The sequence below is a fragment of the Cariama cristata genome, unplaced genomic scaffold (assembly GCF_000690535.1).
Source record: "Cariama cristata isolate BGI_N322 unplaced genomic scaffold, ASM69053v1 scaffold18738, whole genome shotgun sequence".
In the NCBI taxonomy this organism is placed as follows: domain Eukaryota; kingdom Metazoa; phylum Chordata; class Aves; order Cariamiformes; family Cariamidae; genus Cariama; species Cariama cristata.
This window is the reverse complement of record NW_009631913.1, coordinates 28,818-43,043: the sequence shown is the minus strand read 5'-3', so window position 1 is coordinate 43,043 and position 14,226 is coordinate 28,818. Positions and strand designations below refer to the sequence as shown.

General features: G+C 41.0%; 1 protein-coding gene across 1 annotated transcript in view; it reads left to right on the top strand.

The window, feature by feature from the left end:
* Positions 1 to 4,556: 4,556 nt before the first annotated feature.
* Positions 4,557 to 14,226, top strand: part of WRNIP1 (Werner helicase interacting protein 1) — an 18,580-nt gene continuing 8,910 nt past the window's right edge. Inside the window, exons 1-3 of the mRNA XM_009706161.1 lie at positions 4,557 to 4,640; positions 7,561 to 7,752; positions 8,805 to 9,049. Coding sequence (XP_009704463.1) covers positions 4,557 to 4,640; positions 7,561 to 7,752; positions 8,805 to 9,049 — 521 coding nt within the window. The remainder of the gene's footprint in view (positions 4,641 to 7,560; positions 7,753 to 8,804; positions 9,050 to 14,226) is intronic.

Here is a 14,226-nt window from a genome sequence, read left to right as displayed (position 1 = left end):
TCCTGCTGCAAAAAGCTGAACTTTTCCCTTTACCCATGCTTATCAATATTTCTGTGACAGTGCTGGAGTATAGTTTTGTCTTGAGCCTTCTTCCCCATAAATCATGTTGTCTGTCTCAGGTAAATGACTGAAAGTTCTATCCTTTACTTGGGTATTTTTTATTAAATTCCTGTCCTTACAGATTTAACATGCAAGGCAAAATAGTCCCCCTAAAGATAGGAAAAAAGTCTGTGGTTGCCTGCCTGCCTCATTCACTTACTGTTTGGGTTGTACTACATAGCATGTCTAAAAACACATTTCATGAGGAAGTAACCTGAAACAGGTGGAGGATGGACAGATGAAAAGTAAGCCTATTTCTCTTTTTATGTGAAGAATCACATAACTTAGTGCTTGAAACTTGAAAGATCTTGTGAAGGAGAAATAAGTGTTCTCACTGCCTCAAGATGTGTTTGGACTGATAATCAAAACCTTCTGTTAAGTACAGTCTTTTTCAGTGGGAAAAATGTTAAGAAATAATTGTGTGTTATGTAGCTTCAGATGTAACAAGCCCACATGCTAAGCTTTGCCCATCAAAGAAAACAGCCTTGCATTAGAGGGTAGGTGCTAAAATAGGAGTAGAATTAGATATGTTGGTCTAAATTCAGAAGTGCTGTGTAAGATGGTCATAGATTCTTTAAACCCCTTCATGCTCCTGCTACCCACAGAATCTGGTTATTGCAGCCCATCTATGCTTTATTCCATTTCTACAGCCAAATGCCATGCTAACCGATACATCTTTTGAAAAGGATAGAGCAGGAAAAAAAAAAAAAAAAAAAAAAAAAAAGCAAAACAAAAAACTGGAGATGAAATTAATCCTTGGGGCCAAATTTCAAATTAATTTATATATTATTTATCAGTGGGGACCTTTATGAGAAGTAGTAGAGAAGTAGTAGTTCAACAGACTTTTTTTTTAAGCAAGAGAGTAAGCTTGGCTATTAAACTGCTATAAATGCAGTATTTCATGTTGTAGGTCAACAGTACTTTTGGAGAATTTTTATCATGAAAGTAGTAAAGCTAGGTACCCAAGTAAAAATACATGCGCTTTGTACTGCTCTGCCCAAGTTGATTTCAACCTCAGCTGCACTTGACTGTTCAAGGAAGCACAATCAAAATTGAAAAGACAAAATCAAGGTACTTCTGTTGTGAGATTATTTTCTTTTGAGTTTCCATCTGTATTGAGTCATCTTTTTCTAAGGGAGCGTGATCTTTGTACTTTTAGTTTGTCATCCTAATTTTTAAGGAAGCCAAAGTGCTCTCGGTGAAAAGGCTTTGACTCTTCTTTTTACTTTTGTCACTGTTAAGTGTTGAACACAAGAACATCTTTTTCTGCTTTTAAGAAGCTGATCAGACACAGACCAGAAGAAGAAACGCTGCCTCAAATAGGTGCTGTGGTTATTGACTAAGGAACAGTTAGCTTGTTCATCCTGACTATGCAATTTTTTAAAAGCCTGTATGAATCCTAGTGTAATCTGAGTAAGCTCTACTGCGATTTATGACCCCTTAATGCAGGGATTTAGATTTTTGCTTGTCTGCCATGGGGCACCAATTTAGTAAGGAGTTAGCAGGGGGACACAGCGTAACTTGAGCACTGAATAATTTTGATGCCACAGATACAGCTTAAGCCTTATAAACCTGAACATTCTGTATTTAAATATGGTAACCACTCCCTCTTACATTTGCTGTTTAACAAGAAAATAGGTAGGCCTCAAGTGTCTGGAACCCGCTCCCTACAAAAGATACGACAAAGAACATTTGCACGTGATTTTTTGTGGTATCTGCAATCTAGTACTAAGGTAAAACAAGCTGTGTTGATATGAGTGCAAAACACTAAAAACCCCAGTAAGTGGTCTTTGAAGTTTCTATCAAATCTCCACTGAGTTTATATTTTATATCTAGGACTCCCTTGTATTTCTTTTCTTTGTTTTTATTCAGGACTTTGCTATATGACACATTGAAACACAGACAGCAAGTCCAACTTACATTATTTTGCTCCCTGCATGTTTATTGTCCCTTCCCTCCAGCATTTTCCATTTTGCTAATTCAAGTGATTACCTAAATGGCTATTTGATTACTTGAGTGTATTTCATATTCTCTTATTCGTACTGCTTGGAGCCGTTTGAAGTAATGAGTTCTTCTGATTGATTACTGTGAGACTTTTAACAGAAAATGCATGATGTCTTTTATAGTAGTGTAGAGTGAAAGTCCAGGACAATTCTGAAAATGAGTTTGTCTCTGCAGTTGCCTAGGAGAAGTCTTCGAATACAGTGTACTTGACTTTGCTTATGCCAATCTAAATCAGGAATAACTTAGGGTAGCTCTCTAGGAAGAGAAAACTGGAAGAGAAAATACAGTTTTATTTGTAAAGCAGTTGGAATATAAGGAGACAAATCTGGATGCAGCAAATGGAGGCACAGCTCCATTTCAGTAAACATTATGCAGTGACCTTGCATCTGTTTATGCTTGGTCTGACTTGGATTCTGGTAGTGTTGTAAACCACATGCTGTGGCTGTTGTTCAGTGACACCTTACTCCTCCACTAGTCTCATAGTGGCCTATTTGGGGTGTGGGATACCAAACAAGATGGGTAAGAATAGCATCTGCCCTTATATAAGTGCTAACTGCTGCCACTTTTGATTGCGTTTATCTCTATAGACAGTGTCCCTGGGCCGTGTGCATCTGCTATCTTGGCAGTTTCCTTTAGACGCATCCTGGCTCATCTCGTGTGACGCAGTGTGGTAGCTTGGGGTCAGCTCAGCATTGTTGGGTAGGACAGACCCCAGGTTTTCAAGCAGCATCCCAGGGAACTGCCCCTCTGGCTGGCATCCAAGGATGCTGGCACTCTTGGTGTCTCACTCAAGGCAGTGAAACAGAGTATAGCCTTTCCTGACTGATTGGCAACAACGCTATGGCCCTGCTGCCCTCAAAGGGAGGGTTGAGGGTGAGGAGAGGCCACTGATGGCAGCACCATGTAAGCAAAGACACAGGAATCCTGGCCAGAAGAAAGGAAGAGGCAAAAATACAGAGGAAGTCATGGTCAGAGAGCAGCAGAAAAAAGCAGGATGTCAGTTCAGAACTCTGGTAACATAGTTTAGACTCTACAAGTCTATAGGTACAGCTAGCTTGTTGGGCTTGTGTTTTGCACTAGGCTGTCTTTTGTCATCCCTGCTGTAAACATGATTTATACTGTGGTTTGCTCTGGAACAAACCAGCAAAGTCACTTGGTGGGAAAGCCTAGATACCAGCTGGATTATCCCTGCTCAGGAATAATCCATGCTGCTCTACAGCCTGTACACTAGTGCAGATCTGTGCCAGATCTGCTTTGGTCACCTAAACATGGCCTAGCAAACCATACAACCTTCGAGACTTGTTGGGAGAAGCACATGTGTTGGAAGGGCCCATTCAGCTGCGAGGAGAGCTCTTGCACCAGTGTGCTCCCATAAAGTGTAGCGTGAGTGTCAACTCCTCATGAAAAGGCTGTGAGGCTGGAACAGAATAACTGGGAGCTGTTCTGCACACCTTGCAGGAGCTCTCTAAACACAGTATAGATGTAACCCGAGAGACAGTTTTCTGTCAGACAGAAAACAGACCTGAGTGTTTTCTGTAACTGACATATTCAATGGCTGTTTTGGTAAATTTATGCAGTTTAAGAATGAATAAAGAAAGTCTCCAGGAACAGGCAACCCTAGGCAGATCGCTAAACAAGGTCTACTTGATCTTCCACAAGAGTGAGGTAAGAATGACCTTAGGTTTCGCAGTCAACTTCTTGACTGGAGTCTTCTTGACTATGATCTGACCATATACGCTAATCTCTTCCCAATTTTTTCAATTCCACTTTCTGAAGAGAGCTAGGTGGTACTACTCTTGATTCCTGAAAGGGCCTTTGGTGAGCTAATGCAGTAGGCATAGTTTAATGGCCTGGTAAAGAGGTGCAAAAAGACCACCTTACTTCTAAGTGGGTAATGTTAGTTATTGAACATCAGCATCAATAGGATGGACTTAATTTGTACTTGCTCTTTACTGTTTTCTCCCAGCCGTGGGTGTGAGGTCGCATTGAGTAGTGGCAGCGCAGAGAATAGGGAAATAGGTTGCACTCAGAGAGAGTTGCCCAGTCGAGGAAACTTGTGGATATACAGAAGATTCTTGTCTCCTAGTGCAAACGTCCAGCTAACCAAAACAGCAAATCTGATTGACTCATCTGCTCTGACGGTGAGAGGTGTGTGGAGCCAAACACACTTTGTATGTTACTTTTATTTCATCCGTAACTCGTATCAAAGCCTGGAAGACTTGGTAGCATAGTTGCTGGGAGTGGGGTTCTTTGGCTATTTTTTTGTTTGGTTGATGGGTTTTGGTTGGGATGGCTGCAGCCTTTGGGAAAGGATATTCTCATTTGGACTGACGCAGAGAAATTTGCAGGACAGCGGAGGACAGTTTTGGCAGTTATGTGTTTGTTCTGTGTGTAATGGATCTGGAAATAAGTGACCACAGGCTCAAGTTGAAAATGTTACTCATTGGTGAGTAATGGTGCATGAGTTTCATGGTGGATATATTTCCATGTTTGAGAACGGCTCCTTATGGTGGCACTTCTTTAGCCTGTCTAAACAGGTAAGTCAGTAAGGTCTTGCAATTTTCAGCATAAAACTTGAGATGATAGGTGTGAGTTTGGTCAGTTTGATGGGATAATGGACAAGAACTGAGAATGATTTCTGGAAGGGGCAAGGATATTACACTGTGAGTTTTGTAAGGTGTAATTTTTAGTGACGTTAGCAAAAGGTTAGTTTGTGGGATCACTCCTATTCTCATTGATATAAATACCACTTAATTTACAGGAAACAATATTTCTGCTCCTCCCCATAAGGAAAAAACATGATCTAAAGAAGAAACACCTGTATAATAAAAGGAGCGGAATATCAACTTGTTTAAATTTCTTCTTCCTGCTTGTCTTGCTGGTTCTGATACGGATGTATTAATTCACATTAAATTGCAACATCTGGGTCACCATTTTAAAACTTCTTTTTCCTAATGTAACAATCAAACCTACTTCAAAATTTATTTCAGATGATGAAGGATATTCAGTGCGTTTTCTTCTGCCTTATTTCGTATCAGATTTTTCGTTTTCGTCTTATCCCTCAAGTACATTGCCCCTGAATTTAGTAAGAGAAACTAGGCATTTAGCATACTAGTTGTATTTCTTCTGTGCTAGTGCCTTCATTCTTAGGCTACCCTGCTTATGTTAAGTCTCCGCTGGGTTATATGTTCCCTAGGTTGTAACCTGATAGTAACAAAGAAGGAGAAAACTGTGTAGCATGTTACTGACTTTTGCTTGAGATAGTACGAGAAAAAGCAGCATTAAAAAATTGAACTTCTGGGAAATAATAGGCTTTCAGAGGACTAGGGAGAGTTTGACCTGTATGTGATGGGCAGGTTGACTTGCCAAATGATTGATTGTGCAGAACAGAAGGAAGAGGCCATGAACATGCCTGTCCATGTCGAGCACTGCTTTTGAAAGACAATGTATGTTACTCTTATTACAACCTTTGTTGACCTAGAAGTTGGCAGAGCAGGAGAGGTCTATGCTGGCTGAGAGCTGTGCAGCAGTTTTCAAGTAGATTCTTGGTCTAATAGTAACTTTCAAACAAATCTTTTTGTATTTTTTTTTTTCCTAAATTAGGAGTAGAAATATGGACTCCTGTGCATGTGTTTAAAAACAATTCCTTGCTGCTTTTTTGTAAACAACAAAGCTATCTGTGACTTGGTGAGTGAGGGCCAGGATGCAGTATGAGCTACCAGTTCAAGTTGGAGCTACAAGAACAGCCACTTGATTTCCCACCCCCCTACCCCCACCACTTTTAGAGAAGGAAGAGGTACATATTTCCTTTTTCATTCTCAGGTTTGTTGTATTGGGGGTTTCCATGCTTTCAGTGATTTTTAAGGCATGGGTACATCCTCTGAAGATCCATTCTGAATCAAGGCCCTTTTGTAAGGAAACACCAACTTTGGTTTTATTTGTTAGCTTAGTTTCAGAGATAGTTTCACTTTTGGTTTTTGGCTTCCAGATTGTCCTGATTTCTGTAGGCTTTGCTGCAAGCACTTTCCTGTGGGTCTTTCTAGTGTTATCTTCTGCAGCTATACAAGGAGGGGAGGGGTTGGTGCTTTGAGCTGCTTTGAGCTCTGGGGGGTGAGAGAGGATCTGACACAGGATGTGAGTCTTGTATCAGGACATGAAATGACACCTCTTCTGAAGATAATCAGGGAGTCCTTACTAAAACTAAAGCGAGGGTCTATAATGATACATCCTTCCCCCTTAGCCTCCCCTTTCCCATCTTGGGCTGGTTGCCATTTCAGGGACAGGGAGATCCATTAAAGAGACAGAGCAATGCTGCAACACCACTGGTAGCCATGGGGTAGGTGGTTGCTTCTGCAGCCTTCCTGCAAGAGGATCAGGTTGGCAGCACCTGCTGCTTTAACCTCAGTACTTGGAATATCTTCTGAAGCAGTTTTGTCAGCACCTATCCCACTCCTCATCTGCTGAGGCTGTCCTGTCTTCAGTCTCCTTGGGCTTCTTCTTTTATAGAAGAGTGAGCTCGATGGAAGAATCACCTGTTTTTCTCTAGCAGTACTTCCAAATAGAGATACACTCTGCTTGGGACATGCAGATACACCTGCCTTTACTACAGATTGTGAGGGAAAGTCTGAAAATTATGCATGTGATGTGTTCAGGTGTAGTAAATCTGCCTGGGAGGTAGTACAGGAGGTTGCTTCTGTGCTTTGGTAGGCTTGGTGAAATTCCCTATAAATAAATTCTAATTTGAAGGAGTTGTCTATAAGGAAAGAAAAACAGTATAGTTGGTCACTAAAACCTGCCAAGGGTTTGTTTGGTCAGCTGCCGTTTACTTCCCTGGGCCAGCATTGATTACTGTTGACTATTTAGATTTAAAGAGTTATGTTTTCTGAAGTATACATATAATTTTTCTGTAGTAAGATTCTCATGCTTTTGTAGAGAACTGCTGTCTGATTAATTTCATTTTTATGTGCAGTGGAAATAGAAAAGGCTTCATTTTGTAGCTTTTTATTTCTTAAATGTGGTTGCACTGTTAACTCTTCTGCAGGTGTCTTGGGGTAGTCCAACTCTTTATCCATTAACATACTCTACAAAATAACTGTGCAGTGAATTGCAGTCAGCTTGCCTTCTGTGACAAAAATGTGTTTGGCAAAGAGTTGTTCTTCCGTGATAAAGGAGACAGCTGTCATTGCTGGCCTTTTCAGTATTGAGACTGAATAGGGCTGCTATGTAAAAGTGCAGGCCTTAGAAATGCAGTGGTGGAATTGGCAGCTACCTCTAGCAGGAAGTTTTTAAGTCTTCTGTGTGCTAGAATAGCATGAACTAAAATACCTTACTCTATGAACTGTCCACACTGTCCCTATGTCCAGAATATATAGCTTTGTTCTTTATATATTTCCTTCAAATGAGTACTTTCTGTATCCAAAACAATTTTTAAAAAGCTTTCTCCTATTGCTGTTTCAGACTACGCTGGCACACATCATAGCCAACAGCAGCAAAAAGAATGGCACGAGGTTTGTGACACTGTCGGCCACAAGTGCCAAGACAAATGATGTTCGAGATGTCATCAGCCAAGCCCAGAATGAAAAAAGACTCTTCAAGAGAAAAACCATCCTCTTTATTGATGAGATCCATCGTTTCAATAAATCTCAGCAGGTATTGTACTATACCACTTTTTGCAAAGAGCCTTTGTCAGCACTTCTGACAAAGTAAAAATTTCCCACTTTGCCTTAAGATGATAGCTTACTTTGGGCTTTTGATTTTCATGTTCATGTTTTTAGTAGATGAATTAGAGAGAAATATATAAATTAAATTCTGTAACTAATTTCAAATCAATATTTAATTATTGTGATTCAAAGAATTAAATAAAAGGCTGAGCTTTACTTACAATTGACTTACGTGCCAAGCTTTATATGACATTTTTCTGAAATTTTGTTTCTGCAAAGTCATGTTAGTAATGTTTGCTGCACACATCTTCATTGCAGCCTCCACCCTGAGGGTAGCATTCTGCATTACCTTTAAAAAGGTCTGGAATGTGAATGCGCCTAGGGTGGGTGTGTGGTTCAATGTTATTCCCTCTTCACTGCGAGAAAAGAGGAAAATAAGGCATGGCATGGTACTTTGGGATAACATGTTGCTGCAGCCATCACTTGGGTGGTTTTTTTCTTTTTCCTTTCCTAGGTATAAGTTTTCTTTAGTCATACCAGGGAAAGCTTGAATTCTGTACTACAAGTTACAGTTCTTATATTGAACCACACTGCGATCTCCCTATAGTTTTCTGAGCTATCCTATAGAAATATAAGGGGAATTGTAGCCCTAAAGGTTGATTCAAAGAGTATTTAGAAGTAGCCTCACTATTTGTTATATTTGATGAGGCAATTTCATGATATCTTATGTTTGCCAAGCAATAAACCAAAGTCACATAAAGAAACTAAAAATTTGCAGACTTTTGACACGCTTTTCAGCTGGTATGGTCATTCTGAGTGCAAGCAGGAGTTTTAAGGTGAACAGCCCATAACGTGCTGTGTGCATGAAATTAAATCATTTAGATAGCTGAGCAAATGAGCTGCCGTGTCAGTGAGGTTATTTGTCATATCAACACGAAACCCAAAGACTTACAAGACACCAAAAATGTAGCCTACTCACATGGGATGTTTCAGGTTGTCATTGATAGAGATCAGCTTTTTCTGCTTCCCTCCCATCCTCAGGACACTTTCCTTCCTCACGTCGAGTGTGGGACTGTGACCCTGATAGGAGCGACCACAGAAAACCCTTCCTTCCAAGTCAACGCCGCTCTTCTGAGCCGATGCCGGGTGATCGTCCTGGAGAAGCTATCAGTTGAAGCAATGGAGGCGATTCTGATGCGGGCCGTCAGGTCCTTAGGGGTCCAGGTTTTGGGCCAGGGCGACCAGCACAGCAGCTTTGCAAGTGGCAGCAGCAGTGAGAGCTCAGAGTGAGTACTTTATGGGCTGCAGGGTGTTAACGCACACAGCCGGAGGAATTGACTGCCTGCCAGGGGGAGAATGAAGCAGTTGGGGGATGGGAAGAGAAACCCTAGCCACTTCTGATAGTAAAGAAAAGAAATGGCAGCATATGGCAGGGGGTGACAGGAGAGAGAGAATTCAAAGCACTGGCTCTCTCCATCCAAAACATAATCTCACTGTCTGGATTAGGAGAGAGTTTTATACTTGGATCCGTAGCTCCTGACTCACCCTTCCCAGGATATTTCAATCTGTTCTGCTGCTGAGGATTTGCTGTGGAAGCATGTAGCTGGGTCTTTGTCATGTCCTAATGTGTGTTACTTCTTGCTGCTGGTTGTAAAAGCATCACGTTACCATAAGTGGTGGATGGGGCAGATGGGGCATCCCCTTTTAAATTAATTTGGAAGTGCCCAACAAAACTTTGTTGTTTTCTGAAATTTTTTTAAAAATAAGATCATGGAGGATACTACTGTTCATTAGTTGCAGGATAAGTGTTGTGGTACGTTTTATGGTATGCTGTGGGGAGAGAGGGTTGTTGCTGTGAGGTGTTAACACATTGTTTTAAGACAGACTTTGTTTTTTTTCTGCTCCTTGTTGTCCAAGCCAGAGAGTCATGTTAGACATTTGGGAGAGTTTTGGAACAAACAAGGTCCAGATTTGTCCATAAGGGCTTATACCTGCCTTCTGATATAATTAGCTGGCAAATAAGAATCGTGCTTGATACTCCATTACTTCCATGGAAGTTATGACATTTCCTTCATGTTGGTGCTTGTGTGTACTCCTAGTAATATACGGTGTATCGACATGGTGGTAATTGGGCAAGCACTCTGTATGAAATAAATGAGGGAATCCACTTTGTCCTTTAGCTTTATCACAAAAAGTAAACACTAAGAATCGCTAACCTGGACACTGAGGTCAGGGCGGGGAAGGAAAGCTATTCCCTTTTTTATTTTTTAGGGTACCCTGCCTCATGGTTTACTCGTTTGTAGCTTTTACATATTGTAGTAAAGTGAATTTTAGAAGAGAGGGTAGTACTGCATGTCAGCCTTAATGTAATGGCACAGCTGTGTTTGTGGCTACACTCTGACTGGGGTTTGGAGACTTTCCTTTCTGTATGGGATTAAAGTACAAGGCATAGTTTCAGCTGCAGTTGTTTGGGTTTGGGTTTCGCTAGACCCTGTATCTGTAACCTTCCGTTAGCTATGGATGATTTAAGCAGCACGGTGTGGTGCTTCATCAAACTGAAAGAAGTCTGGCAGGCAGACTGTCAGACTAGCACAGTTTCAGAAATCTATCCATGGGGAGAGAGGGCCCCACTCCAATGGCTAACATGAGAGCCAAGCATTTAAAAATAAAAATGGGGTTCAGAATTTAGGAGCATTTGTTGCAGTTGTGTGTTAAGTTTTTCTTGTCTTTCCTGCCACTCTCTGGTTCTGGTCTGTAGTTGATACATGCTGGTAGTGATGAGTTTGGCTTTTTGTAGGCCACCCTGTCCCTTACTGGGGTTCTGGTTTTGGTCTCCTTGTTAATTCCTTCTTCTTCCTTCACTGTCCATACCATTTCTGCTTCTTCATTTCCTCTCTACCTACTGCTCTGCAGGAGCAGCTGTATTTTGTCTTTCACGTCTTAACCTGCCTGCCTCTATGAAGCAGGGCTGTCATTAGATGCAGGCAGGTAACGGTGTTCATGCTGTCCTGAGAAATAAAAGAAAGTCACCAATTACAGTTGTACTGGTTGTTCACTGTGCTCACCTTTGTTCCAGAGATGGAAAAGGAGATGTAAGGCAGCATGTTCCCAAATGTGGGGCATGCCCACTTTGAAAGCACTGCAGAGATTAGCCAGAAATACCGTACAAAAGATGTGTACGTGGAATTTTGGACTTCATTTCCCATGTGAGTCTCCCTTCCCAAACCATGGAAGTGTAGTATGAAGTCCTGCATGTGCTGCTTGGCCTCAGTTTATCAGATGGTCTTGGTATCACATCACTTATCTAGGTTAGCGATCATGTCAGACGAGATTTTGAAGAGGAGGATGATTCTTCGTGGTCTCTCCTATTACCTTGAGGAATAAGGTGAGGGTGAATCTTCCTTAGTCTCTACAGGCATCTTCTGTGCTCAATGAGAATGCTGCCATTGCTGAGTGATTCGGTAGGTTTCATTGTCTCTGCACTCCATGCATATGTGGCAGTTATCAAAAAGAAAGTGTGCTCTACCCAAATCTGTTCCCGTGAATTTTCTTGGTGGCTTTTTCTTATCTTGCTTCCACCGTTGCTGCAGGTTTCTGATAAAGTTAGGTCACTTGGCTTCTCTTTCATCCCACTGTGGCCTTTTCTTGCTCTAAAGCTGAAACAGAACTAACAGGAGGTGTTACCTACTTTGATATCTTTTTCTTTGCTATGTTGTCATGCTCATAAAGCTTCTTTGGCAGTTTTTATATTATTTACTGTATTTCTTTAGGAAATGTGCTTTGTGTTGTATTTTCATCAGTTTTACTGCCATCAAATTGTGCTTCTTAAAGCCTGCAGTAAATTAAGCTGAAAGACGAGGGAATATGAAAGTAAGTAACATACTCATGAAGGATAAAAGTAAGGAGAGAAGTCAATGTTAAAGATGCTTTATGTTGCTGAAACTTTGCCTGTGTTTTTTGCAGTTTATGCTGTCTCAGTAGTAGCACAAACTGTTCCAGGTGTACAGTGATACACTACACTTGTACTGGGTCAGTGATGGAGGAAATAAAATTGTTCTTTTCTTGGCTTTTTGTCATTCAAGTGCTGTACTCGGAGTGATATCGCTAATTGAAGTCAGACAGTAAACTGGGTGGTGGATTAATATATTTGAAGTTAGATAGCACAGAAGGCACACAGCTGAGGGAAATGAAAGGATCCCCAGTTTCCTGTTGGCAAGCCCAGACAGCATGCACTTCAGCTTGTTAGTGGCTGTATTACAAGTACTGACAGGTTTTGAATTCATTGGTTTGTAAATCACAGTGCTGAAGATGGGTTTTCTTTGGGTCTTCGGTGTTCAGTAGCTTCTTGAAAATTATTGCCTGTTTGGAATATCCATCCAGTTTCCTTGCAGGAAATAGAGTTGTTGGGACAAGAGGCGACATTCAAAGACAATGCTGTAAGGCAGGGAGCAATGCATATCGTACTGCAGTATTTCAGATGAAGAATGGTATTTGCCTGTAAAAGTGTTGCAATCTGTCAAGGAGTGAATGTAGTGAAAATAATGGCACTGAGAAAGTAAGAAAGTACTGATTTATATGTGAAAGAAGCAATGGGTACTTTATGTCATCTGCTCAATTATTTTTAAATCTTTCATCATACAGATTCTCCTTGCTTGGACTTCCTTATATTTACTCTCTGATATTGCTTACACCCTCTTGTCATTGGATCAAATGCTGTGGTGGTGTACAGGTTTTATGGGCAGTTCATCATACGTTTCGTGGTGGTTCTTGGCACAAACTGTCTTGACAGTATGGAGATAAGGAGGACTTGGAAGAAGGATTTATTATCCTGCAGTGGTAGTTTTCCATTCCTTAAGCTAGTATATCACCTTCAGCTCAGTGAGTGATGGATCCTGGGGCCTCCCCTTTTGCTTGTTTATGTTTTGGTCTCCAAGTATCATCGGTTACAAGGTACCAACATTGAGCGTTGGCATCCAGTGGGTGTTCAGTGTTAATTTTGGAGAGTGAAAAAAATACGAGATTGCCCATCTGCAAGAGGATCGGGAGCTTGAGAAGAGATCACAAAGTATGGGAGTTATTCTGCCTTGCAGTTCTAGGGTGTGCACAAGTTGGGTAGAGTCAAAGGGTGCAGGGCACTTGAACTTCTGAAGACAGGATTGGGCTTAAAAATGTAAAATCCAGTGAGTGTCTTTTGGAAGCCAAGGTGTTGAAATAATTGTCATCCTGATTTGCAATTAGGTTCCTGCCTAGTGAAGTTAAATCATCAAAAAAATGGAATTTAAGATTTTAATTCCTCAGACAAAAATAACTGAATTCAATTATTCTGAGTATAAAATGTTATTGTTTTGAAATACTGTGTGTGAATGGAGCCGAGATTATGCAACAGGGAAGCATTATGTTATTTCCAATCAGTGATTCTCATCAATATGCTGTGCAAACAGCTTGTCTGTGGAAATTTTCTCCATTTATTCTTTTTCTTTATCAAGTCCTGTATGTCGTGGACTGGATCAGCCTAATACATAATGCATTGTTTGGAGTGCAGTTTCCATTACCGATATGTTGTAACTTGGATTTCACTGTGGAAGCGGACAAGGCCTTTGCTTGTAACCAGATTTTCTGTAATTCCTTGTGCATATTTGTTTCAATTCCTGTAATACTAGTTGCTTGTGTTGAGTCAACGGGGCACTAAGAGCCCTATAGTGAGATTGAAGATACAGGAGTACAACTCAACTTTCTTGCCCAGCTTCTGATTAGCAAATAAATGGCAAAAGTGCTCTGAGGGCTCAGCTTTGTTTGGGACAGACCATTCTTAGCTTCTTGCAAGGTAGTTCTTGCCTTTTAGTGCTCTCAATGCTTCCCCTCTGCTTGCAGTCACTGAGCGCAGTTGTGGGTGTTGGGGTGGGGAGGTATCAAGTGCGTGGTGTTCTTCTCTGCAAACAGCAGGTGAAGAGCTTAGTCCTTGCAGGTGAAAGCTTCTCTTCAGTCTGCCCTGCTGGTATATCCAAAGTGTTCGCTTGGTGTGCAGCATATTTGGTTTTGTTCCCTGTTGATGGAGATATTAGCAGGAGGATGTCTGTTTGTAGTGCCTGCTGGGTTTTTAAAAATAGCTTTTGCTTTCTTTGCTGGCTTCTTTCATTGCATGTAGAAAAATCTGGTGCCCATCTGTAGTGCTGCGGGGTGAACATTGCTCCCTGATCTTCAAGGAATTTGATGCATGAGATACTTGACTGAATAAGTCCCTGTGCTGTAATATTCTTATGTTTCTCCATTCAAACACAAAGATGGTGTTTGAAACACCTTAGAGAAAATGTGGTTATTCTGGAGTGCCACTGTGTGTGCATGTTAATTTTTTTTTCCCCCTGGCTTTATCAAGTACGTGAGAAATAAGGAGATGGAAATAAAAATATGATGAGATGCATATGTGTATATAGATTGATTTTTTCTGACAGGATGTCATTCCTGC